General features: G+C 34.7%; 2 protein-coding genes and 2 pseudogenes across 3 annotated transcripts in view; 2 read left to right on the top strand and 2 right to left on the bottom strand.

Moving 5' to 3' along the window:
* Positions 1 to 1,214: 1,214 nt before the first annotated feature.
* LOC149231815 (very-long-chain aldehyde decarbonylase GL1-5-like) lies at positions 1,215 to 4,220 on the top strand. The gene is made up of 7 exons (XM_089381760.1): positions 1,215 to 1,393; positions 1,483 to 1,703; positions 2,015 to 2,133; positions 3,111 to 3,224; positions 3,329 to 3,548; positions 3,699 to 3,820; positions 3,946 to 4,220. The coding sequence occupies exons 1-7, from the start codon at positions 1,334 to 1,336 to the stop codon at positions 4,218 to 4,220; spliced, it is 1,131 nt and encodes a 376-aa protein (XP_089237886.1). The 5' UTR covers positions 1,215 to 1,333.
* A 5,029-nt stretch (positions 4,221 to 9,249) lies between these two features.
* LOC149231816 (putative aquaporin PIP1-4 pseudogene) lies at positions 9,250 to 9,753 on the top strand (annotated as a pseudogene).
* Positions 9,754 to 13,806: 4,053 nt separating this feature from the next.
* The window catches only part of LOC149231817 (putative aquaporin PIP1-4 pseudogene), a 32,845-nt pseudogene continuing 22,092 nt past the window's right edge, over positions 13,807 to 24,559 (bottom strand). The window contains exon 2 of the transcript XR_016248440.1: positions 13,807 to 14,138. The product of XR_016248440.1 is annotated as a putative aquaporin PIP1-4 pseudogene (transcript). The remainder of the gene's footprint in view (positions 14,139 to 24,559) is intronic.
* On the bottom strand, positions 16,187 to 23,508 carry LOC149231818 (very-long-chain aldehyde decarbonylase CER1-like). Its single transcript, XM_089376890.1, has 4 exons — positions 23,134 to 23,508; positions 22,918 to 23,028; positions 16,469 to 16,657; positions 16,187 to 16,363 (listed from the first exon to the last, which is right to left on the bottom strand). The coding sequence occupies exons 1-4, from the start codon at positions 23,506 to 23,508 to the stop codon at positions 16,187 to 16,189; spliced, it is 852 nt and encodes a 283-aa protein (XP_089233016.1).

Consider the following 24,559-nt stretch of genomic DNA (forward strand, 5'->3'; position numbering starts at 1 on the left):
TCAAGCTTTAAAAGATGAAGAACCTCCTTCTTTAAGACCCTCCCTAATTTAAAATTTAATCCTTAATAAATTTAATAAAAAATTATATGAACTTTTATTATTATAATTTATATTTAAATTTTATATAATAATTATATTTCTAATATTGTAATATAATATTATAAATAATATTTATTATTATTATTATTATCTAATTTTAAGGTTACTTTTAAGCCAAGACACTAAATTGGTGTATAAGACTCCCTTGTAGTCTAGGGAGACATACTCTACAACCTAGAGACCACCCAACGATTTGACTTCTAAGTTTATGAAGATATACACTCTACCCCTCTGAAAAAACATACTCTTAACCATTAAAACCACTCAAATTCTATCATAATTAATTAAAAATAATATCATTATAAACTTACTTATAGTTAATTATGCCTCAATAAATTTATTTATATTAATATTTCATACATAATATTTTAAAATTTACATACATATTTATTACTTTTTATTAATTATGTAAATGTTATTAATGTAATAGTTATTAATAGTGTTTTTTTTATATAGTTTTTATCAGAAAACTTCACTTTTCTATAATAGAAAATTTGTGTAAAGATTTTTTTGTTTTTCTTTAATATTTTATCCTTAAATACTATAGCACAGCAATGTAATTATATTAAATAATTTTGATTTTTTTTAAGTATGTAATAATTTTTAATAAAAATATTAATTTTTAATGGTTTCAAATATACTTGTAAATGTAAAAATGAATGAATTACGAACCAAATTTATCCAGAAAAATGCCACGCACATCACGACACACTCGAACAGGTGGCACTATTAACTGTATGTCGACGATTAAAAGCGAGAAATAAATGACAGCTTTTAACCATACGGACACATTAATCACAGTACAGCTTTTAACAATGCCGATGCGATCAGGGCGAAGGTGGGTGCCTAACATGGTTATCCACTAATCTTCGTCTCATACGCATCCGGGTCACGGGTACTGTTATCATCTGTAATCGGCAGGCATCTATTAAATACCAAATAGCTTCTCTTAAGGCATTAAATAACTTAAAAGTCAGTTGCACTGCAAAGTCTACAGAACAGAATACATTGGTGTTTAAAGCATGCGGAGAAAAAGCTGTACCTTTTCTAGAACGTGTAGCCATCAGCATATAAGAGCCCTATGGCTTCTCTACCAAGTGCGCATCCATTGTGAAGGATAAACTCCGAGAATAATATTCTCTCTATGCAACCCTTCTGATCGCTAGGCGTTTGCTTGTACTTGTTTGTCTTTAAGAAAGTGCATCCGTAGTCCTTGCTTCAAGTTTCCAACAAGATGGCATCCAAACCGGGGCCTCTTAAGCCATGGCCATGGACAAAACTTGGCAACTTCAAGGTAAGTTTATCGACTGCATCCATAGCTTAATTGAAAAACTTATGGCTTTCGACTGATAATATGGAATTGGATGGTTTTTTTGCATGAAGTACCTCCTCCTCTCACCATTGGTGATCAAGGCTATTCATACCAATTTACTAGGAGGACAAGAGGCAGATAATTTCAGCCTCATTCTTCTTATCCTTGTCGCTGTTCGATACCTTCATAACCAGTTATGGATAAGTATTTCTCCTTATCAGAATGCAAGGAGCAAGCGCCAGATTCAATCCAAAAGTATCGAGTTTGAGCAGGTTGATCGAGAGGGAACTTGGTATGTTATTCCAGATTTCAGTAACTATACGTTTTGGAGGTTTTTTTACGTGGTTGTTGATTTTTTTTTGAGTATTCTGGAATTTTAAGGACACTAGTGAGGTTAAAGAGTTGATAATTGACTTGGCTCATGTGTTTAGGATTCCTGAATATAGAGATCCTCAATCCATAATATTTTTTTGACATATCTTTAGGCCTAATTTAATGAGAATTCTGTAAAATTGTATTATAACATATTTGAATTATAAACTCTCCACAAATACCCCAAAATTTTCGTCATCATAACTCAAATAATTGGACACCGTGTTTCAGGGACGATTATATTATTTTCTATGCTCTGTTGCTTTTCCTCGCTCATGCCGTCATTACAGGAGCTTCGAATCTCCCTGTGTGGAATACGAAAGGTCTTATTGTGACAAGTTTGGCTCACGTCGGGCCCATAGTTACCAAATTCGCCCGTATTGGGGAAAAAGATACGGAAATTCGCAAATTCGGTTCGAGTGCCGAACAATTCGCCTAAATTCGATCCGAGTCGTACGTGTTAATTTAGCAGGTTAATTTACTGGAATAGCTAGATGGGAGCGCCTCTCCTTCCTTTCTTCTTGCCAGGAGCCTGGAGCTAAGCCGAACTAGATGGGAGCGCCTCTCCTTTCTTTCTTCTTGCCAGGAGCCTGGAGGTAAGCCGAACTAGTGCTGACTTATATCTAAGTTCCGTGCGTTCACTCAATAAGAAACGTTCTTGATGAAGTGAAATAGATAAAGGAGGGTATATATATATAGAAAGAATGATAAATTAGATGTCAAAAATATAGAAAGTAAAAGTGAAATTTGAAAAATTATGGTTTTTCAGTAATGGGAACTTAGCAATGAGGAAGAGAAAGAATGATATATAGAAAGAATGATAACGAGATGTTAAAAATATAGTAAGTAAAAGTAAAATTAAAAAGGTTATGTTTTTTCAATTTTCCCAATTTAGTTACAAGGAAAAGAAAGAATCTTTGAAAGTGTTTGATTCTTTTATTGGTGATAGTTTTTTTTATTTATGGACATATTATATATTATACTGAGAAATTATAGATAAATTTGTTTTATAAATGTGCATCTATCACATAAATAAATTTCTAAATTAAAAAAGATATTATATTTGAGATCTGAAAATTTTCTAAATTAAAAGAGATATTATATTTGAGATCTGAAAAAGGAAATTTTTTTAGATGACTTTTACTTGTAAGATTGTTATATTATTAAAAATATTAATTAATAAAAATTATTTAAAATTTAAAATAAATAAAGAATAAAATTAACAAATATACTAATATTTAAGATATCTATTATCGAATTGAATATTTTTAATTCGAATTTTTATAGTATTCGTACCGAATTCGAATTCGAACTTGGTAACTATGACTCGGGCCTGTCGAATTCACCTGTTACTGGGCACATAGAGCCCTGCATCATCATTTCCTGTATAGCCGGTACCATTCGCATCACCGCTCTTCTTTTGTGACGGAACCAATTACATGTAAGAAAAGCGTCCATATTCTCTTAGCAACTCATTCATTAAGTTGTATTCACCTGCGTTATCTTGACGTTTCATACTTAAAATGTGACTTCGTTTCTGTTCAGCTGTGGTGCATCCATTTGCAAAACATATTTTGTATGCAGCGATCTTTTCCATGGCTCAACTATCTGTAGCTATCACCAGTACTGCTTCCATTGGTGTTGTGTTTGGGTACCATTTATGGTTCGATTTAATGAACAATATGGGCCACTGCAACTTCGAGTTTCTCCCCCAGTGGGCATTTAAGATTTTTCTCTTTCTGAAATACTTCATGTACACACCCTCGTAAGTAATTCACGGGCTATGTATATACTAATATAAAAAGGATAGCTGGTTGTCCAGTATGTCTTTGAAATTTGTCGAGAGCTGGTTGAGTAGCTGCCACTTCACTTTCTTTTTACCCTTTCGATTCTAAAATGAAAAATGCTTTTGCAGATTTCACTCTCTTCATCATTCTCAAGTGCATACTAACTTCAGCCTTTTTATGCCAATTCACAACTATCTTTATGGAACAGGCGATAAATCTTCAGATACTCTCTACGAGGCTGCATGTGAAGGTAAATATCTCCGTCACACAGTGTCAACTGAAAGGTTGAATGGCTCTAAAATAAAAACAAAAACAAAAAAAACTGGAATTCATCTTTTATGGCGATTAATGACCGAATGATTTAATTTGAAACAGGCCGCAAAAAGAGCGTTGCTTTCGTATACCTAACACATTTAACAAACCTGCTGTCGGTTTTTCATTTGCGTTTCGGTTTTGCCTCATTTGCGGCAAAGCCATACGCTTCCAAATGGCATATAAGGATGTTGTGGCCTATAAGCAACGCAGTCATGCTGGTCTTATCGACTTTTGGAAGAATATTCACCTCAGAAAAGAATCGGCTACACCGATTGCATCCGCAGACATGGGTGATTCCAGGATACACTTTCCAGGTGATGCATGTTCATGTGTAGGTTTAATAATTCATTTGTATTTTTGGCATTTTAAAAAGTTTACGATCATTATGGCGTGCTTATGTATGGAGGAGCTATATCACTTCAAATGCATTTTAAGCTTGATATAAAAGCTATTAAATATTTATTAATATATAATATAAATGGATTGTATTAATATATTGTTAATTAGAAATCTAAAATCTTTTATTACTAGAATTTGATGCGTTTTTGAAGTCGTGTTTGGATTAATGGTTCTAATTAATATTCGTTAATTTTTAGATCTTATAATTTAAGATTTTATTGAATTAAATTGTAATTCTATATTTTAAGTGTGAGTGGAGCACGATCTTTGAGCTTTCTCAGTGCAAATCATCTTCTCATTCTACTAATATTTTTGTCTTCTATAATTTTTTATGAGTTACTAATAGAATTAGGGTATGTGATAGTTTTTATAGTTTTCGATAATTTCTAAGTTAGTGATAGAGTTAGTTAGTAATAGAGTTAGGGCATGGGATTCTAGAATGGTAATGTTTGGTGAGTGATTTCTTTGGAGCAAGTCTGAGTGCGAAGGTTGAACAGTGGTGTAATGGAGTAAGTTGGTGTGGTGAAGAAGTTCATTGAAGTTTTGTGTTAAATTTGTTGTGCATTGGTGTGATTGAGGAGAATTTTTAGAGTTATTTTGATTGCTTAAAGAATTGATTGTTGAGAAAAGGTTCATGAAGTTGGTATCATCGATGTAGCTAGAAGGAAACAAACACTGGAATCATTCTTGATCAAGTTAATAGGTCAATTTCATCAAGGGTGGAGCTACACTGAGGATAGTGCAAATACTACTACATACAAGGGGGTTTTATGACGATATTTAAGACATTTTGTAAGTTAATTGTCTTAATTTGGGACAAAAAAGAAATTGGAAATTGTTTTAAATATTGTCTTTAAGCCGGTGTCTCAATTTATTGTCTTAAAAAATTGTCTCTATAAAGACAATATAGAACACAAGTATTATTGTCTCTTAAGAGACAATTCATTTTTGTCTCTCAAGACACAATAATAGTTGTGTTCTAGATTGTCTTTATAGAGACAATAATTTGAGACACCCACTTAAATACAATATTTAAGACAATTTCCAATTTTTTTTGTCTCAAGTTAAGACAATTTACTACACAATAACTATGATTAAAGATATATTGTCTCTATAGAGACAACATGTCTTAAGTCCCAATTATTGTCTTTATAGAGAGAATATGTCTTTAGTCCCAGTGATTGTCTCTCTATAGACAATAAAAAAATCTCTTTAGAAACAAAAGACAGAATATGAATCTTTTGTTTCTTCATTGATTAGTTCATGTTAGAGCACGATGGAATCGAACCACTAACCTCTTCCTTACAAAGCAGTTTCTCTTCCATTGAGCTAACATCCTTTAAAGAAATGTGTTGAATGAATTCAACTCAAAGAAAACCATTTGAGTTGAATAAATCCATCTTCAAATACAAGATTAAAACTACATCCCAGGCCTTTTTCAAAAACAAACAATAACAAATCCGAGGGAAAAATATGAAATAAAAATGCCATTAAAGGTGATTAATCTTCTTCTAAGTGGTCAATATCAATGCCTTCAAAACTTAATGGTCTATGGTTGCTCACATTTGGTAGTCAAATGGATGGTAGATAGATATCAGGTCTCAAATTCAGCTCAAATAAATGACCTGATTTTTGGAGGTTAGTGTTTCAGGGGTGTCAAATCTTATCCAAACTATATGCACTAACATGGATATGTAATATCTAAGCTTAACCATCAGTTGTCAATGTTAGTTTTTGTTCTAAAGTTTTGAAAATGCATGTTCCAATACATATACATATTTCAGAAATTTTACCTCTTTGTCCTTCCACACAGTTTAGTTTTATTTAATTCCTCTATTCTAGTCTCTAAGCATTGTTTTAGCTAAAAACAAAGATTATAAAACAGGAATCAACAACCAACTTAAGGGTTGATTACCAAAGAGGATCTGGAAAGGAAACATATATTTGCACATGAGATAAGTCTACTCAAGGCATGAACATTTTTTGATATAATAATAAACCCTTATATCCACATACAAAGAGGTAGTGTTGTGCATTAAAAATTACAATGATAATTTTGGCTGTCATTTATCTATTTCCACTCCCCTTCAGGTAGCTAAGTACTACCAAATAATTCTTTGTTTGAACTGAGCATCCAAAATAGAGGTTTGAAGAAATATTTACTTGTGTATGAAGTATGCATGAATCTATTTTCATCATGTAGAATGATGCACCCCAAAAGAGAATTGCATTGGTATATACATCATTATGAACCTATCACCAGTAGCCCTTTCATGTATAGCCAAACGCATGCATTCACCCTTATCGAGAGACCTGAATGTACACATTACTCATTCTTATCATGAATTGGGTTCTAGGTGCATTCATTATGAGTTCATACTCCTTACAACAATTCTTTAAGTAGGGCTCTCAATGCAGGTTCTAGTGGAGATTCAAAATTTAACAAACATAAGACTTATGTTTGAAGCTTTGAGCACCCAAAGATTTAAGAGGCTTGCCAAATATAAGTAATATAATATTTAAGCACTTATTCTCTCTCATAGATAAGAACTCATTATCTTGCAACTTACATTATTTTAAGTTTTTCAGCCATAAGTTTCTTTTAAGGGAATACACTTCATAAATTTCACACTTTACCATACATCACTAATGAATGTCCCACATTTCAAAAAGGTCCAATGAAATATCACATTCGAAATCCATAGAAATTGTGAATGACCATGCACTAGTAATTTCTCATGCTCTCAACCACTCGATAATTGATTTTTTAATAAATAAACGGTGGCATACCCAACACACTAAATGCCAAAAATTTCACCAAAAACATAGAATCCATACAATTTCTTGGTGGCCTACGCGCCTTTGTGGATTTCAACTTTTCTCATAGAGGGTGAACTCACTTTTAATTGTAAACCTTTATAAAAGCTTTACATGCCTATTCCACATGCACAAATTCTTCTCTACCTTTTGATCATTCAGTTTATGCTCTACACCCCTCAATTCAATAATTTAGAATTGGTTTTGCATAAATCAATGAAAAGTCACATACCTTTCAATGCAGGCTAAGATCTTCAACGAATATTTTCCTTGGTGATCTTCCTTCAAATTTTAATATATATTTCCATCAACTATGAGATATTGACTCTCAATCTCCACCATTCATTACACAAGCATGTCATTATCATCGCCCTCTTGATTAAACAAAGATTAAATGTGTATTCATAAACGAAAATAGTCCAAGTAATCTTGCAACCAAGTTCCAACCATAATCATGTGTCTGTATATCCTTCATGCACATTCATCTAGATAATGTGCTCTCTCTCATTCTACAAATTGATTCATATGGAAGTTAGAAACACATAAAATAACCCACAAACATCAAGCATTTCACCTGAAACTAGAACTTGAAATGTAAAAAAATATGTTTTATATTAGAAAATATTCCAACAAAAAAATCAAATTTCAAAGCATACGAAGATGATTTCCAAAATTATCACATAATATCTCAATCTAAAAATAGATCTAGAAAATATAATCATCCAACAATTACACCAATCCACCAAAAACATACTCCATTGATGCAGGGGCATCCTTGGATTTGAGCAAATGGCATCAACCAAGAAGATTTGTTTTCCCGTTGGTTTAAATTTTTTAGCTTGTTTGGTAGTTCGAAATGTGGAGGTCAATGATTATGTTGTTGTAGAAGACTAAATGTCATAGCTACCAAATTCTATAGCTCAAAACAACTTACTGTGTTGCACAATCCTACTGAAATCCACGGAACCAAGAATTCTTATTGTGGAAGAAAGATGTGGGTGCTGGAAACTTGTGCTAACGATTGGGTGGAATCGTTTCTTTTCTTGGCTATGGAATTCCAAGACAAGGTTGTGGAACGAGAAGTGGGAAAATAAAAAACAGCTAAGAGGAAAATCACCCATGTGCTGCAAAAGGGTAATTGATGAGGAAGGGAGATTGATATTCGAGCTAGAGTACAAAGGACATGAGATAATTTTATAATAGTTTAATCTTATCAGAAAGAGAGTTCAACTCTTGAGACTTGAAAAAACATAGGCTGTGTGATCTGTGTCCAATTTGACATCAAGGAGTTTAGGACCAAATTGAAACCAAACAAATCATGGGTTGCATTGTACATGTGTGAGAGAGACTAAGACCTCCAAACCAAGATGTAACATGCAGATTTAGCCCTGTTGTTGGATGAAGTTTGATTTATGTTCATTCTCCTATCTTGTTTTCTGTTTGCCTAATGCTGTAATGCTTTTGACAGCCATCCGTTCCACACATTTCACTAACTTTGTGTGTAGGTGCAACTTCTGTAGTTGTAGCACTTTGACATTACAAGCTTGATTCTGCAACAGTTGTTGTTTGAATTTTCCTTGCCTAGACTTGCACCGTCCAGCCAGAGAACATATTACGAACTCAATTATAGCACAAATCTAACTCTAATTCTTTGCTAAGGGTTCATTCACTAGATTTCCTTGTATGAGTTGGAATAGGAATTAAATAAGGGAGTAGTCTACCTAGGCGGTAGAATGGCCCGTTTTCCGGCACCGGCCGGAAAATCGTCCAGCTCCGGCCACCGGGAATGTCCCCGCCCTCCGCCACCCTCCCCTATCTCCGCCACCCTCCTTCTCCGGTTCTCCGCCACCCTCCCTTGGCAATCCTGACATTCCCTGCCCCCGGCCTGACAAAAAATTGGATTCGGATCGCAGGGAATGGGCCCTGACATCCCCTGATAGACTACTCCGATCGGGGACGAGCTATTGCAGCCGCGGTGTATTGTTTCGGGGAGCTCCTTATTCTGGTTCCAATTCGAATTGTCACCCGTGCGCTCTGGTCATAAATTTTACAACAGCTAAAGTCTAGTTTTTGCATTTGCTGCACTATTTTAGCTTTGTTTCGACTGAGTTCAAACAGTCTCAGAATCCTCTGGTTCTTTGTGTTTAAATGGAAGGAAAAGAAGAAGACGTTAAGCTCGGGGCGAACAAGTATTCCGAGAGGCAGCCGTTGGGGACTGCGGCACAGACAAGGGAAAATGATTACAAGGAGTCGGATCCCGCGCCACTGTTCGAACCCGGGGAGTTGGCGTCATGGTCCTTCTGGAGGGCAGGTATTGAAGAGTTCATGGCGACTTTCTTGTTTCTTTACATCACGATCCTCATGGTCATGGGTGTCAAGAGGGCCGACAATGTTTGCACTGGATCTATTGGAATTCAAGGGATTGCATGGGCCTTTGGGGGAATGATCTTCTGTCTCGTCTATTGCACAGCCGGTATTTCAGGTGGTCACATTAACCCATCAGTGACCTTTGGGCTGTTCTTGGCCAGAAAGTTGTCTTTGCCCCGGGCTGTGTTCTACATGATATGTCAGTGCTTGGGAGCCATCTGTGGCACTGGTGTTGTGAAGGGCTTCATGGAAGGATGGATGCACCGTATTCTATTAATGCTTTAGACATGTCGCTGTCTTTGCCGTTGAACCTTGGTGTGTGGTCTGGCATGCCACATTCTTCACCACTAAACCACAACCCCATTAGCCTTTTCATAGATAATGGCTAAATGCTTTAATGTAATTACAATCTGATGGACTTAGAACCTTTAGACCTTCACAGATTATCAAGGGATTACTGGCCAGCCTGTTTTTATGTGGTTGACATGATTTATTAACTTGACTGGAGATGCTAAGTGAAATTTTCAGGATGCAATTTTTAATATGAACCCCATGAAGGGTATCCTATTTATTGTTGTGAGTGTTTTATAGAAATCACATTTTCTGATATCTCCAAACTTCAAAGTGATTAACTGATTGTCTTGTCTTAACTTAAACAGGGTGCACAATTTGATTGATAACAGTTATAATATATGTGTGAAAGTAGCTCATCTGCAGAATAGGTACTATTGAAGGATGAGCATAAAGTAACAGGAATTGCCACAAAATCTAAGTAGGGCAGTGAACCTCTCCACTCATGTTTAGATTCCAACTCGGATGACAGTTAAAATGAATGATTTCATAACTTAAGCCTTCAGACCTGGCAATAATAATCATAAAGCATACATGTATCAAACCCAATTGGGCTATCAAGTATTATTGATTGATAAAGACACCAAATCTCTATAAATTTCAAAGAGCTGTTGAAATAGTTCCCTATTAAGCAGATGTGAAATCACTACACATCAAAACTTGAAGTCCCTAGATTTATTAATGAAGTCTTCTTGTACGACTAATAAATTTATCTGAGCTCAGATATAGCTAGATTCCGTGACGTCAGAATTAAGAGGGCATGGATATGTTTCATCTAGGTCATTAAGGGAATTGCTTCATCTAGGTCATTATCCATATCTAACACAAACAAAGATTGATTTCAAAGTGGTGTTTTCCAAGAATGTATATGAATAATGAAAAATGCACATGTTTAAAGCTACTATGGCTTTGTTTAATTTAACATTCCATGTAAACTGATAAAATAAACTAATAGTTGTTTATTCAAAGAAACTCAGTTAACGAGATTAATATGTTTCCATAGGCACAAATATGACAATTATCGATAGTACATAACACAAACTTAACCTGAAAATGTGCACTATAATTAAGTGAGGATTTATTGTAAGCATGCTACATGGGTTAGATTTTGTTTAGCAAAGCAATCAACACCCTTTTCTTTGATTTTTGGTAGACTACTCCCTTTGGCCCGAAAGCCAACCCCTATTACATTGAAAATGATCAACTTTACAGAGAAATAAAGCTACTAGCTTTAAGGAATGAAATCCTAACAATAAACTAAAATAAAACAATCTCTGGCATGTTACAGGAAATCTGGAAATGATGAAATGGAATGCTTCAAATCTGAATTAGATCCAAAGTTGATTGCTGACCCAATGCCTTGAAATATGATATATACTCCACAGTTGCTGATTCTTCTCCATAAAATCTGAGACATGAAGCTGTTCCCTGAAAATCTGTCAGATATCCTTTAAACAATGCAAATTTTGCCACCTATCTGTTGTCACACAACACCTTTTTCTTTTACCAGGAGGAGTATTCTCCCTTGAGGAAGAGTAACTCAAATTAAATCTCGAGCATTTTGCTTGTTTAAAGAATCAGGTGGTTTTGAAACATGAACTACAAAATGAGTGCCCAAAGGAGCGGATTCGAAATACATAGAGGCGCCACTGGTTTGTGTGTCTAGCTTTCGACGGCTCCCCTCTGGCTCACATAGCTTTGCTTTTCACTTAATACATTCCAAAACACCGTTGGTTCATCCACAGACTTTATCAAATCCTTTGACAGTCTATTACCCACTACAACACTGTTTGTTCCTCTGAAGATTCATTTGCAGATTTCAAGAATCTGTTCACTTCCATTCCTGCCCTTCCAGAGAAGTAGTGTATAGATACAAAAGGAAGTTACAAATTTACAACATACACTTTTTAAGCTTGAAATGAAGCCATAAAAAATGGATGCACCGTTAGAATTATTATTCAAAATTTCTCATTTTATGACCAAATCACTCTCTTTGTTTAATGCTTTAGAAAAGAAAATAACCGTATTCTATTACCGTGCCACAACTAAATGATATACAGACAAAATCAATAAGAGCCATGCTAAATATGAGCTATAACTCATTCATATAGTTTAATTACCAATGTCAAGCCATTCATAGGCAAATATAAAAGAGATCAATGCTGGTCCATAAGGCAAAGTAGAAAAGAAAAGAAAAGGTACCTTAGATCACTAATTCACTCACTGAATGCTAAAAGGGACTAAAACAAGTATATAAGCAATGGGTGAAACTATACACAGAATTGAACATCTTCATTTAATCTCAATCTAGTTCTCACATTTAGGTTTCTAAAATATGTGAACATGTCTTTGATCAACCAGAGTTTGTTGATGGAGAGGCAAATCACTTCAACAATTTCATAAAGGTGACTTAGACACTATAACCTTGATATGAGATTCAATCAATATTTAACAAAATATATTTTCTATATTTCCCAATCATTTGTGTCATGAGATGATATAAAACTATGATGATGTCAACATTGTAGTATGTTACTATGCCAAGAAATTTGAGGCTGGAGGCCTATAACACTCCTCAATGTCTCCCACAAGGTTATTACAAACATTTTAAGAAAATGATTCAAGTCGCAAGCTTCCAAAATCATAAGAAAGAATATTATCACCTTGCAGAGCATCAAATTGGCCGGGGAGATGAGTAAGAAGGCTCACTTCCTTGAATTTGATCTTGATTTACTATGCCAAGAAATTTGAGGCTGGAGGCCTATAACCCTCCTCAATGCTCCCACAAGGTTATTACAAACATTTTAAGAAAATAAAAGCAAGTGTACATTTTAGTGCAATAAATCCTCACTTAATTATAGTGCACATTTTCAGGTTAAGTTTGTGTTATGTACTATTGATAATTGTCATATTTGTGCCTCTGGAAACATATTAATCTCGTTAACTGAGTTTCTTTGAATAAACAACTGTTATTTTATTTTATCAGTTTACATGGAATGTTAAATTAAACAAAGCCATAGTAGCTTTAAACAGGTGCATTTTTCATTATTCATATACATTCTTGGAAAACACCACTTTGAAATCAATCTTTGTTTGTGTTAGATATGGATAATGACCTATATGAAGCAATTCCCTTAATGACCTAGATGAAGCATATCTATGCCCTCTTAATTCTAACGTCATGGAATCTAGCTATATCTGAGCTCACATAAATTTATTAGTCATACAAGAAGACTTCATTAATAAATCTAGGGACTTCAAGTTCTGATGTGTAGTGATTTCACATCTGCTTAATAGGGAACTATTTCAACAGCTCTTTGAAGTTTACAGAGATTTGGTGTCTTTATCAATCAATAATACTTGATAGCCCAATTGGGTTTGATACATGTATGCTTTATGATTATTATTGCCAGGTCTGAAGGCTTAAGTTATGAAATCATTCATTTTGACTATCATCCGAGTTGGAATCTAAACATGAGTGGAGAGGTTCACTGCCCTACTCAGATTTTGTGGCAATTCTTGTTACTTTATGCTCATCCTTCAATAGTACCTATTCCGCAGATGAGCTACTTTCACACATATATTATAGCTGTTATCAATCAAATTGTGCACCCTGTTTAAGTTAAAACAAGACAATCAGTTAATCACTTTGAAGTTTGGAGATATTAGAAAATGTGATTTCTATAAAACACTCACAACAATAAATAGGATACCCTTCATGGGGTTCATATTAAAAATTGCATCCTGAAAATTTCACTTAGCATCTCCAGTCAAGTTAATAAATCATGTCAACCACATAAAAACAGGTTGGCCAGTAATCCCTTGATAATCCGTGAAGGTATAAAGGTTCTAAGTCCATCAGATTGTAATTACATTAAAGCATTTAGCCATTATCTATGAAAAGGCTAATGGGGTTGTGGTTCAGCGGTGAAGAATGTGGCATGCCAGACCACACACCAAGGTTCAACGGCAAAGACAACGACATGTCTAAAGCACTAATAGAATACGGTGCATCCATCCTTCCATGAAGCCCTTCACAACACCAGCGCCACAGATGGCTCCCAAGCACTGACATATCATGTAGAACACGGCCCGGGGCAGAGACAGCTTTTTGGCCAAGAACAGCCCAAAGGTCACTGCTCGGTTAATGTGACCACCTAAAATATCGGCTGTGCAATAGACGAGACAGAAGATCATTCCCCCAAAGGCCCATGCAATCCCTTGAATTCCAACAGATCCAGTGCAAACATTGTCGGCCCTCTTGACACCCATGACCGTGAGGATCGTGATGTAAAGAAACAAGAAAGTCGCCATGAACTCTGCAATACTCGCCCTCCAGAAGGACCATGATGCCAACTCCCCGGGTTCGAACAGTGGTGCGGGATCCGGCTCCTTGTAATCCTTTTCCCTCGTCTGTGCCGCAGTCCCCAGCGGCTGCCTCTCGCAATACTTGTTCGCCCTGAGCTTAACATCTTCTTCTTTTCCTTCCATTTCAACACAAAGAACCAGATGATTCTGAGACTGTCTGAACTCAGTCGAAACAAAGCCAAAATAGTGCAGCAAATGCAGAAACTAGACTTTAGCTGTTGTAGAATTTATGACCAGAGCGCGCGGGTGACAATTCGAATTGGAACCGGAATAAGGAGCTCCCCAGAATAATACACCGCGACTGCAATAGCTCATCCCCAATCGGAGTAGTCTGTCAGGGGATGTCAGGCCCCATTCCCTGCGATCCGAATCCGATTTTTTGTCAGGCCGGGGGCAGGGAATGTCAGGATTGCTAGGGGAGGGTGGCGGAGAAACGGAGAAGGAGGATGGCGGAGATAGGGAAGGGTGGCGGAGGGCGGAGACATTCCCGGTGGCCGGAGCTGGACGATTTTCCGGCCGCTGCCGGAAAACGGGCCATTCTACCGCCTAGGTAGACTACTCCAATCTGAAATGAGAGTGAAATCAATATGTCCAGGCTCCCAAAACCTGGTGACAACATCTGGACCTATGACGGGCCTTATCGGAAGAACAAAAAAGAGGGGAATAAAAGAGATGGTTGAGTTACCAAATAGCCTTGTCCCGAGTTCAATCATGGCCTGTCCGCTGCTTAAAAGAAGCTTATCTCCTTCCATGCTCTCTACTATATAAGTGGTTCTGTTAGTTACATTCAAACTTTGTTTGTCCAACAATAATTCATAGATACTTTACTCTTGTTCTGTTAATTACATTCAAATTTTGTTTGTCCAAGTATAATTCATAGATGATTTACCCTTAAGTTATGGAACGGCCATTAACCTTTCCAACTACATCAATATCAACCGCTCATTCTGACCAAAGAGGTTTTGAGTGAGAAAAAGCAGCAGTCAGGATGTTCAAGCACGACAAATTTTAAAGCATTGATGATCATGATCTCTGTAAGCAAACATAAAACCTACAACTGCATTTTTCGATGAGGCCTAGTATATTAGAAGCCATATCCTATTTCCTATATTTATATTTAAATGGATGGTTTAGCATATGAGACGCCATCTTAGTATCATTGAGCTCACTGAAAATACAATACTGACATTACGCAAAGAGAGATTTCAATTATTTTGAACTAAAAGATTTTGTTTAATTTATTATGGATTACAGAAATTCATAAATCTGATATTATTATTACAACAAAAATATTGTATATACATAATATCAATTCGCTCTCATCTAAAGAATACATGTGACTAATACGGAGTAGAAATTAAAGTTTTGAACCTTCAGTATTCCCTCAAAACAGAATGTCTACCCACATAACATTTTCCATCATGGATACAAAATATGCACACGTGTTTTGATGTGTGTTTCTCACCTGTCTCAATTTTTTTTATTTATTTTTTTATAAATGAGTAATATAACTTTTACAAATCGTCAAGTTATCAACCACAGTTGCAAAATAGCTATATTACTAAATTACTTGAAAAAACCAATCTGAACATCATTTTATATATTCAATGCAAAATTTCATAACTATATAAACAACAATTTCTTTACTTTTATTCCTACGATTATAAACTTTAAGAAATTCATATAATGTGAAAATATTAAAAGTATATAAAAAACACAAATTGCATATAATAAAAATAGTATACCTATACCAAAGCTGCATATCTTTTAACATATGGTCATTAATCAAATGAAACTTTACCACTCACTCCTATTATGGCAGACTAATACTTAGTATTGACAGTACAGTCATTAAAACTACCTATATAATTGACTGACTACCTATATAACTAACTGAAATTGTAGTCCCAGCAATAAAAACTACTATTTTCTTTAAAACGAATCTGAAACCTCAATATCACATAATTGAGGAATTTATTCGGACTCTGCATCTATGGAATTAATTTGCTTTGATCGAATTGAAAGGATGAAAGCCATGTTTGATTGTAGCTTCCCATACTCGATTAACGTTGTTGTTGTCAATGACATCATCACATTCATGATGATTCCAATCTTCTAGTGCATGCACAATTCCTCCAACTCGCCATGCGCTGAGAACTCTTCTAGGCAACCCGTTCTTTTGTTTCGTTTTCCATCCAAAATCACAGAATCACTGTCAACATCTTCCATTGGATAATGCCAGTAGGCCAACAACATATTTTTTACAAAATGCAAAGTTTACCTCATAGGCATGCAGATTCTCAAGATTCTTGGGCACAGTCATTGCAGGGATGGTCTCGTAAGTGCAGTCGTCACGAACAATTGGTATGGGGAAGGGAAGAAGCAAAATAAAACAAGTGCCCTCGGCTGCCTTCATCTGATCTTCTCGACGAAGCCATCTGCCTACTATCCATATATGTACTATATTGGACTTTTCATCAAATATGTATTTTAAATTGTCACTTACGAAATGAAAAATTTTAAATACTTAAAACAATCGCTTCATAGTGCAACAATTTGAAGGAGCAACTAAGGAATTGAACCTGAGCCAAAGACCTCGCACACTATAAATTTTAGAAAACATTAATTCTAATCAATCAACCTTCAGCATTAATTAAGTTACGTAGGAGGGTTGTCTTACAGTTTCCAGAGACTTTCAGATATTGCGAAGCCTCGTCATGATGTATAAAATTATTCTCTGGTAATGTAAATTAGAAGTGCTTTGTGATATTTGTGTTTTCTGATTTGGTATCAGAGCGAGGTTAAGTCCGGAGAGCGTGAGATTTTCTGTGAGCGATCAGAGTGAGAGTGAGTGAAGGTGTGTTGCATAGAGTCTGTGTGAAGTAGATTAAGCTTCTGGCAAAGGCCGTACTAGCCGGAGGTTGAGCTTATTGCATCGTTGTGAGAGTTTTGCTGCAAGTAGAGCCGCTGCAGCCTGTGTGGAGAAATTTGCTACTGGTTCGTGAGGCTCGTCATTTGCTATCAGAGAAACAGAGCCGAAGATTTCTAAGAAGGAGCTGACGTAACCTCAAGACAAGCTAGTGGGGTGAGCTTTTGGTACAAAATATTTTTTATCCGCTCAATTTTCTTTGTGGAGAATATTGAAAAGTTTTGACACAGAGACGAAGATTTCTGAGGAGGAGTTGCCGTAGACCTAAGACAAGCTAGTGGGGTGAGCTTTTTGTACAAGAGAATTTTTTATCTGCTCAATTTTTTTTTGTGAAGAATATCGAAAAGTTGGGGAAAAGTTTTTTCATTCTGTTTCTAGAGTTATCGTTGTGTGTGCATGAACAAGTGGGATAAGATTTGGCTAACACTGGGTGTAGTATTTCTAGAGTGGTAAACAAAACATCATTTTTTGGTGTTCTTGATAGTGCGTTCAGTGGGCACTCTGAAATGAAATGAAGTTTAGAAGTAATATTTGGAAGCGTAAATCTTAATCTAAAAATGATTTTATAAATCTGCATTACAATAATATTTGGAATTAAGTGGAGGATTAAATGTATATATTTTACAAATTGGAGTAATGTACGGTGAAAACATGGAAATTACCCATTATTAAATAAAAAGTAAATTGTGGTTGTCAAATAAGTTTGTGGCTGTTGGTTTTTACTTAAAATTTTGAATATTTTAAAGAATAGTTTGTGCAGCCATGATAGTTGTGGAGTGGTGAAATAAGAGTTTTTTTTATTGATTTTTGAGTTGTGAAGCTTAATATAACTTTATGACTTGTGTTTGACGAATTATATTTGTGATTAAGGACTCATTAAAGTTATTGGTATTTAGTGATTGAATGGTTCATAAGATTAGTATCATCGCTAATGTATTCATGTTCGCGGAATCTTATTTATCTCACTCTAATAAGCTAGATGGTGAAATTTATGCAAATTGGAAGTTTAAGATACGGACTTTGATGGAAGGTTATAATATATGGACAATTGTGTCTGGAGCTGAAGTCAAGCCAGTGTCCCTTCAAGCCACAGATGTTGCAATCAGTGCCCCTTCAAGCCATAGATGTTGCAATTCAAGATTGGGAGCGACCGGAAAACAAAACAAATGTGCAAAACAAATGTGCTTTTGTGGATGTCCGTTAAGGACAACATTATTTCACACATTAGAAAGTGAAAAACATCCGAGACATGGGACACTCTCAAAAAATTGTATGAAACAAAGACTACAAATGGGATATTGTATTTAAAAAGTAAGCTTCTTTCAATTAAAATGGAAGAAAATGTAAGTGTCAGTAATTTTATTTCTAGAATTAAAGATCTAAAGGATAAATTAGGTGACATTGGTGAAAAAATATATATTACAAACTTGGTTACTGTGACAATAAATGGAAATCTTGATGAATATCAAATGTTTATCACTAGTCTTTTAGCTAGAGAAAAGGCTCCTACGTTTGATGAGTTGGCAGGTATACTTATGCAAGAAGAAGAGTGGAGAAGAAGTCTTAAACAAAGACCTCCCCATTCAAATTTAACATTGATGACTAAAGGGAAGGAGTCCTTCAAAGACAAACAATGGGAGAAAAATAAAGGCAAAAAGCCACAAGGAAAAGCATTTTAAGGTACACGTTTACCAAGGACAAATTCCAAATCTAGTAGAGATGATGGGTGTTATTACTGTGGAAAACCTAGTCATTTTGCTAAGAATTGCATAAAAAGAGTGTCTTATCAATTTAAACATAGAAGAAATTCAGGGAATTATGTTGATAGAGATGAAGAGATCAGTCATGACTTTAGCAATCTTAAATTGTTTGTGTCCAAAGTTACTTTATCAGCATAAACTGGTGATGATAATCCTTGGTTTACAGATTCTAGTGCATCAATCGACATATCATGCAAAAGAGATTGGTTTGATACTTATCATGAGGTTAATAATGGTGCACACATCTATTTAGGAGATAATAGATCACATGAAATTAAAGGATATGGTGATATAAGTGTTATGATGCCTAATGGACAAAAAATACAAATTCAAAATGTAGTGTATGCTCGAGGATTAAAGAAGAACTTAATTTTAGTCTCTACTATTATAGATCAACATTTAAAAGTTGAATTTGTGAAATCGCATTGTTCGGTAAAGGATGTGCAGGACAATTACAAGGTTGTTGCAAAAGGAATGAGAGTTGGAGGATTATACAAGTTGGATGCAATGAAGAATGGGCATCAAGCTTTGGCATCAATAGGTCTGTCAAATATAGAGCTTTGGCATTAAAGGTATGGACACTTAAATCATAATGACCTAATGTTACTACAAAACTAATTGATGGTAGAAGACCTTCCAAATATTATGGGTGAACACTTTGAATGTGAATGTTGTGCACTAAGAAAACAACATAGAGAAGAATTTCCTATGCATGAAAATAGCAAAAAAACGTGAAATACTTGAGCTAGTGCATATTGATGTATGTGGTCCAATGCAAACTAAGTAACTTGGTGGAGCATATTACTTTCTTATATTTATTGATGATAGCACTAGATACACCAAGGTGTTTTTTGTAAGAAATAAAAGTGATGTGTTTGAATACTTTAAAGAATTCAAGATTATGCTTGAAAAGAAAATGGGAAAGAGCATTAAAATTATTCGATAAGATAAAGGTGGTGGGTACACTTTAGGTGCTTTTGTCAAATAATGCAAACAAAATGGACTTATGCAACAATTTAAACTACCACATACACCTTAGAAAAATGGAGTAGCTGAGAGAAACAATATAACATTAGTTGAATGTGCTTGTAGTATGTTAAAAAGTAAAGTACTTTCTAATATTTTTTGGGCTGATATCCACTAATACAACAATATATCTCAAAAGTAGAAGCCCTACAAAGTATCTTGAGAAAAAAACACCATTTGAAGCATTTTATGGTTTTAAACCTAAAGTTTATCATTCAAGGATATTTGAATGCAAAGTCTTTACTCATATTCCTAAAGATGATAGGATAAAATTATATTCCAAAGCTATCAATTGCATTTTTATTGGATATTTTACTAATAAAAAAACATATAAAATGTACGATCCAAGTACTCACAAAATATTTGCAAGTAGAGATGTTATATTTCATGAGCATGCAGATAAAAAAACAAAAGAAGATGAACATAATGTATGGTAACCTCCTTATGACAGTTTTAAGGAAGAAGAAGGTGTGGAATCATCTCAAGCTCAATAAAGTATGGACATTCCAGAAGACATTTCAAGAAGTCAAAGTCCACAAAGAAGTGATGAAGGCACTCCATAGAGAAGAAGCAGAGGAGAGGGTACTCCACAATGTAATGAACCTCCAAGAAGGTCAACATGACAGATTCATACCCCTATCAGGTATAAATATTGTGTTTTAATGTCTCAAGTAATGGTTGTTTTAGAGCCTTTAAATTATGAACAAGCTAAAAATCATAAAGAATGGATGGAAGCTATGAAAGAAGAATATGACTCTATAATGAAAAATGAAACTTGGGAATTAACATAATTACCTGAAAATAAAGTCCCTATAGGATCAAAATGGTTGTACAAGACAATTTAATGCAGATGGTAACATAGACAAGTATAAGGCAAGATTGGTTGCAAAAGCTTACTCACAAAAAAAAGTATAGATTTAGTAAGCATGTCTTTCGGAATAATCACAACAATATTATTTGGTCAACGTTTCGAACCAGCTAGTGTGGTTCATCCTGAGGATGAACCACGTTAGCTAGCTCGAAACGTTGACCAAATAATATTGATGTGATTAATCCAAAAGGCATGCTTAGTACATTATGGATAAAAAAAGCCTAAGATCTAACAAGGTATAGATTATGAAGAAACCTTTGCTTTGGTTGCAATTATGAATACAGTCAGAATAATGATAGCATTGGCCACTAAATATGATTGGAATTATATCAACTAGATGTGAAGTCAGCTTTTCTAAATGGGGACTTAAAAGAAGAGATTTATCTTGTTTAACCAAAAGGATTTGTAAAAAAGGGACAAGAATATCTTGTATGCATGTTAAAAGAGGCCTTATATGGACTAAAACAAGCACCCAGATATTGGAATGAGAAAATAGATAAATTGTTCTTCCACAGGGATTTAACAAAAGCAAAAATGATCCTAATTTGTGTATCAAGACAAATAGAAATGGAGATATAGTATTAATCTCTATATATGTTGATGACCTAATAATAACAGGGAGTGTTGATAAAATTATTAAGGATATAAAAAGGAAATTATCATGGGAATTTGAGATGAAGGATCTTGAAAAGATGCACTATTGTCTAGGTCTTGAAATATGGAGAGATGATGGGAGGACTTTAATTACACAAAGAAAATATACAAACGAGGTACTAAAGAGATTTCATATGAATGGATGTAAAGCAATGAGTACCCCATTGGAGCAAAATATCAAATTGAGAAGTGATGATGGAACAAAAGAAGTGAATGGAACGATGTATCGACAATTAGTGGAAAGTCTAAATTATCTCACTGCCATTAGATCTGACATTGCTAATGCAATAAGCATACTTAGTCAATTCATGGCTAAGCGTGCCACTAGATAGCTGCAAAAATGGTCCTCCGATATTTAGAGGGAACTATCAATTTTGGTATTGAATATACTAATGATTGTAATGTTGAATTGATAGGTTATTGTGATTTTGACTAGGTCGGAAATCTAGATGACAAGAAATCCACCACTGGATACATGTTCAATATAGGATCAGGAATTATATCATGGAACAGTAAGAAACAACCAACAATTTCCTTGTCATCAACTGAAGCAAAGTATAAAGAATTATGTAGTGCCACCTATGAAGCAATATGGCTCAGAAGAATACTTGAAGATGTTGGTGAAGGTCAACAAGAACCTACAGTGATCAAATGTGATAATCAAAGCACCATCAAATTGGCGAACAATCCTGTATGTCATGCAAGGTCAAAGCATATAGACACACAATATCATTTTGTAAGAGAAAAGATCCAATCAAAGGAAATTGACTTAATATATTGTAATACAAATGAGAATGTAGCTAACATATTCACTAAGCCTCTTGGGAAGGCCAAATTTGAGTTTTGTAGAAGTAAAATATGTGTTGTAGAAAATCTAGATTATGTTGTAAGCCTAGTTGAGACTTAGACCAGCAAGCATGTCAATTAAGAGTATGTTTGAGTCTTATGTATTATGCTATAGGGTATTTTGTGTGTTTGTCATGTAATTGGAATTAAGAGGGAGTGTTGGAAAACATTAATTTCTGCATTAATTAAGTTATGTAAGAGAGTTGTCTTGCAACTTGTGGAAACTTCACATAACTTCCAGAAAAAGCCACTTTCACCAACAATCCAGAATCAAAACATTTATCACTATGTATAAATTCATTCACTATGTATAAAATCATTCTCTAACAATGTAAATTCCAAATATGTTGGGCTATATGCGTTCTCTAATTATAGAAGTTTACCACACTACGTATACCAATATCACCAAAATCCTGAAGGTACTAATGACAATTTATAATCTACCTATTTGATTTCATAAAATACTGCTGTTAGTCAAACCCAACCATGCATGGGACGTCTATGTGAATAAACATCCTATAACCCCATTACAACGTGCTTCAAATGATGATATGAATTACGACAAACTTCTAACCATGATATGAATTAATCTTTGGATCACATCTCTGCAACATGACAAACGACTAGGAAATGCATAGAACGACCTTGCAGGTACTGAATGATTGGTAGCTTGTGACGTGGAAGAGATTATGTCTAAATTCCCGAGGCACTTCCATCTTTGATTTCTCGATTTGTTCTTCTGAGTCCACCAGAAGCTGTCCACCATTAAAGTAAAATAGCGAGTGAATAAAACCGGAAGGCAAAGTGGAGCCGTGTAAACCTAAATTAATCGTTGATTTAGTGTGGGACAGAATGCAAACCTGAACCCTAACCCCACGCTCACATAGCACTCTTGCTATACCCGATTCCAAATTGCATGCTCCCCCAGAAATAATAAGCACCTCGGACGTTTCCTCCTCTGGAATTGAATTCAAAATAAAAGCCACTGCCGAAGTAATACCATTAACAATTCGAATTCTGAGATTCTCGTGTTGCTTGACGAACTGTTTTCCACTTTCGTTCAAGTCTTCATTCTGGGCGTAATCAATAGAAAAAATATAAACCGGTTCTGTTTCAACCAAATAGAAGAAAAATGGAAGACTAATGCCGAATAAATTGATCAATACCTTGTTGAGAAGGCCCAAGCTTATAACTTTCGCTCCCTTCTTCTCCGCGTCCAATATGGAATCTTCCATGAGCTGGTTAATCCTTGGTTTCTCAGAAGGTAGAAAATACTGCATGAGGTAAATAATCTATTATGAGCACCTCACAACCTATATATAAATATTCATAGGAACATAACCCATAACAACAAAAATGGGAAAGAGAAGGCTACAAATAAATGTCAATACAGAGTCGGTCAAAAATAGAAATATCAATGAGATTGTATAAGACGATTATAAATACCAAGAATAAAAAGATTATGAATACCAAGAAAAAGCACGACATCTTATCTGCGCCTTTATAACTCAAAGTACACTGTTATATGGAAGTTATATAATAAACACTTTGTAATTATGACCTCCCGTAACATGGATTACCTCATATGAATGTTGTAAATACCATATATTACGGGATTACCTCATATGAATGTTGTAAATACCATATATCGTTGCATCGATAGAAAACTATTCTTTGCACAATGCTAGTTTTGGGCACAATCATATTGTTTGTTAGATATTTTGGAATATAAGTTATTGTTGGTTAGATATTTTGGAATATAAGTTATGAAAGGTAGAGGAGTTGGTTTGTGTGGGTTTTAGGTTTAAATTTTATGAGGAGGTCTTGAGAATAAAAGCCATTCATGGAATAGAAAAGGGTTCAGATTTATTTCAAAGACAATTGTGTACGTTACTTTTCAATTTAATTTAAAAAAAAATTCATATTCACATATCAGATTCTATTTCCATTATATGTTTAACTCATATACAAACACAATTATATAAATTAAATAATTTGTAAATACAACATGCATAAAAAAACATCTCACATTATCAATACTTAAAAAGTCATAAAAACTAATCAAAAAAAATATTATGAGTTATTAAATGAATTAAGATATAAGTTAAAGATGTATATATTAATGAAAAACATGTAGCAAGAATTCCCATTAGGGAGATTCACTCTTACATTAGTATGGAAATTCTTTAGTGTAAATAGGCTTTGTTCCAATATCATGGTCCAATACCATGGCTTAATAATACCACATACCCAAAAAAATGATAACTCATATCACACATCTTAATC

Source organism: Pinus tabuliformis, chromosome J, assembly GCF_031772625.1.
Source record: "Pinus tabuliformis cultivar Carrire ecotype Pingquan chromosome J, CPIR1, whole genome shotgun sequence".
Classification (NCBI taxonomy): domain Eukaryota; kingdom Viridiplantae; phylum Streptophyta; class Pinopsida; order Pinales; family Pinaceae; genus Pinus; species Pinus tabuliformis.

Coding starts and splice junctions, on each gene's coding strand:
- LOC149231815 (XM_089381760.1), top strand. CDS start 1,334: ATGGCATCCAAACCGGGGCCTCTTAAGCCATGGCCATGGACAAAACTT. Junction 1,394..1,482: donor CAAAACTTGGCAACTTCAAG/GTAAGTTTATCG, acceptor TTTTGCATGAAG/TACCTCCTCCTCTCACCATT. Junction 1,704..2,014: donor GTTGATCGAGAGGGAACTTG/GTATGTTATTCC, acceptor ACCGTGTTTCAG/GGACGATTATATTATTTTCT.
- LOC149231818 (XM_089376890.1), bottom strand. CDS start 23,508: ATGGAAGATTCCATATTGGACGCGGAGAAGAAGGGAGCGAAAGTTATA. Junction 23,029..23,133: donor AGCGTGGGGTTAGGGTTCAG/GTTTGCATTCTG, acceptor AATGGTGGACAG/CTTCTGGTGGACTCAGAAGA. Junction 16,364..16,468: donor AGAATCTGCATGCCTATGAG/GTAAACTTTGCA, acceptor ACGAAACAAAAG/AACGGGTTGCCTAGAAGAGT.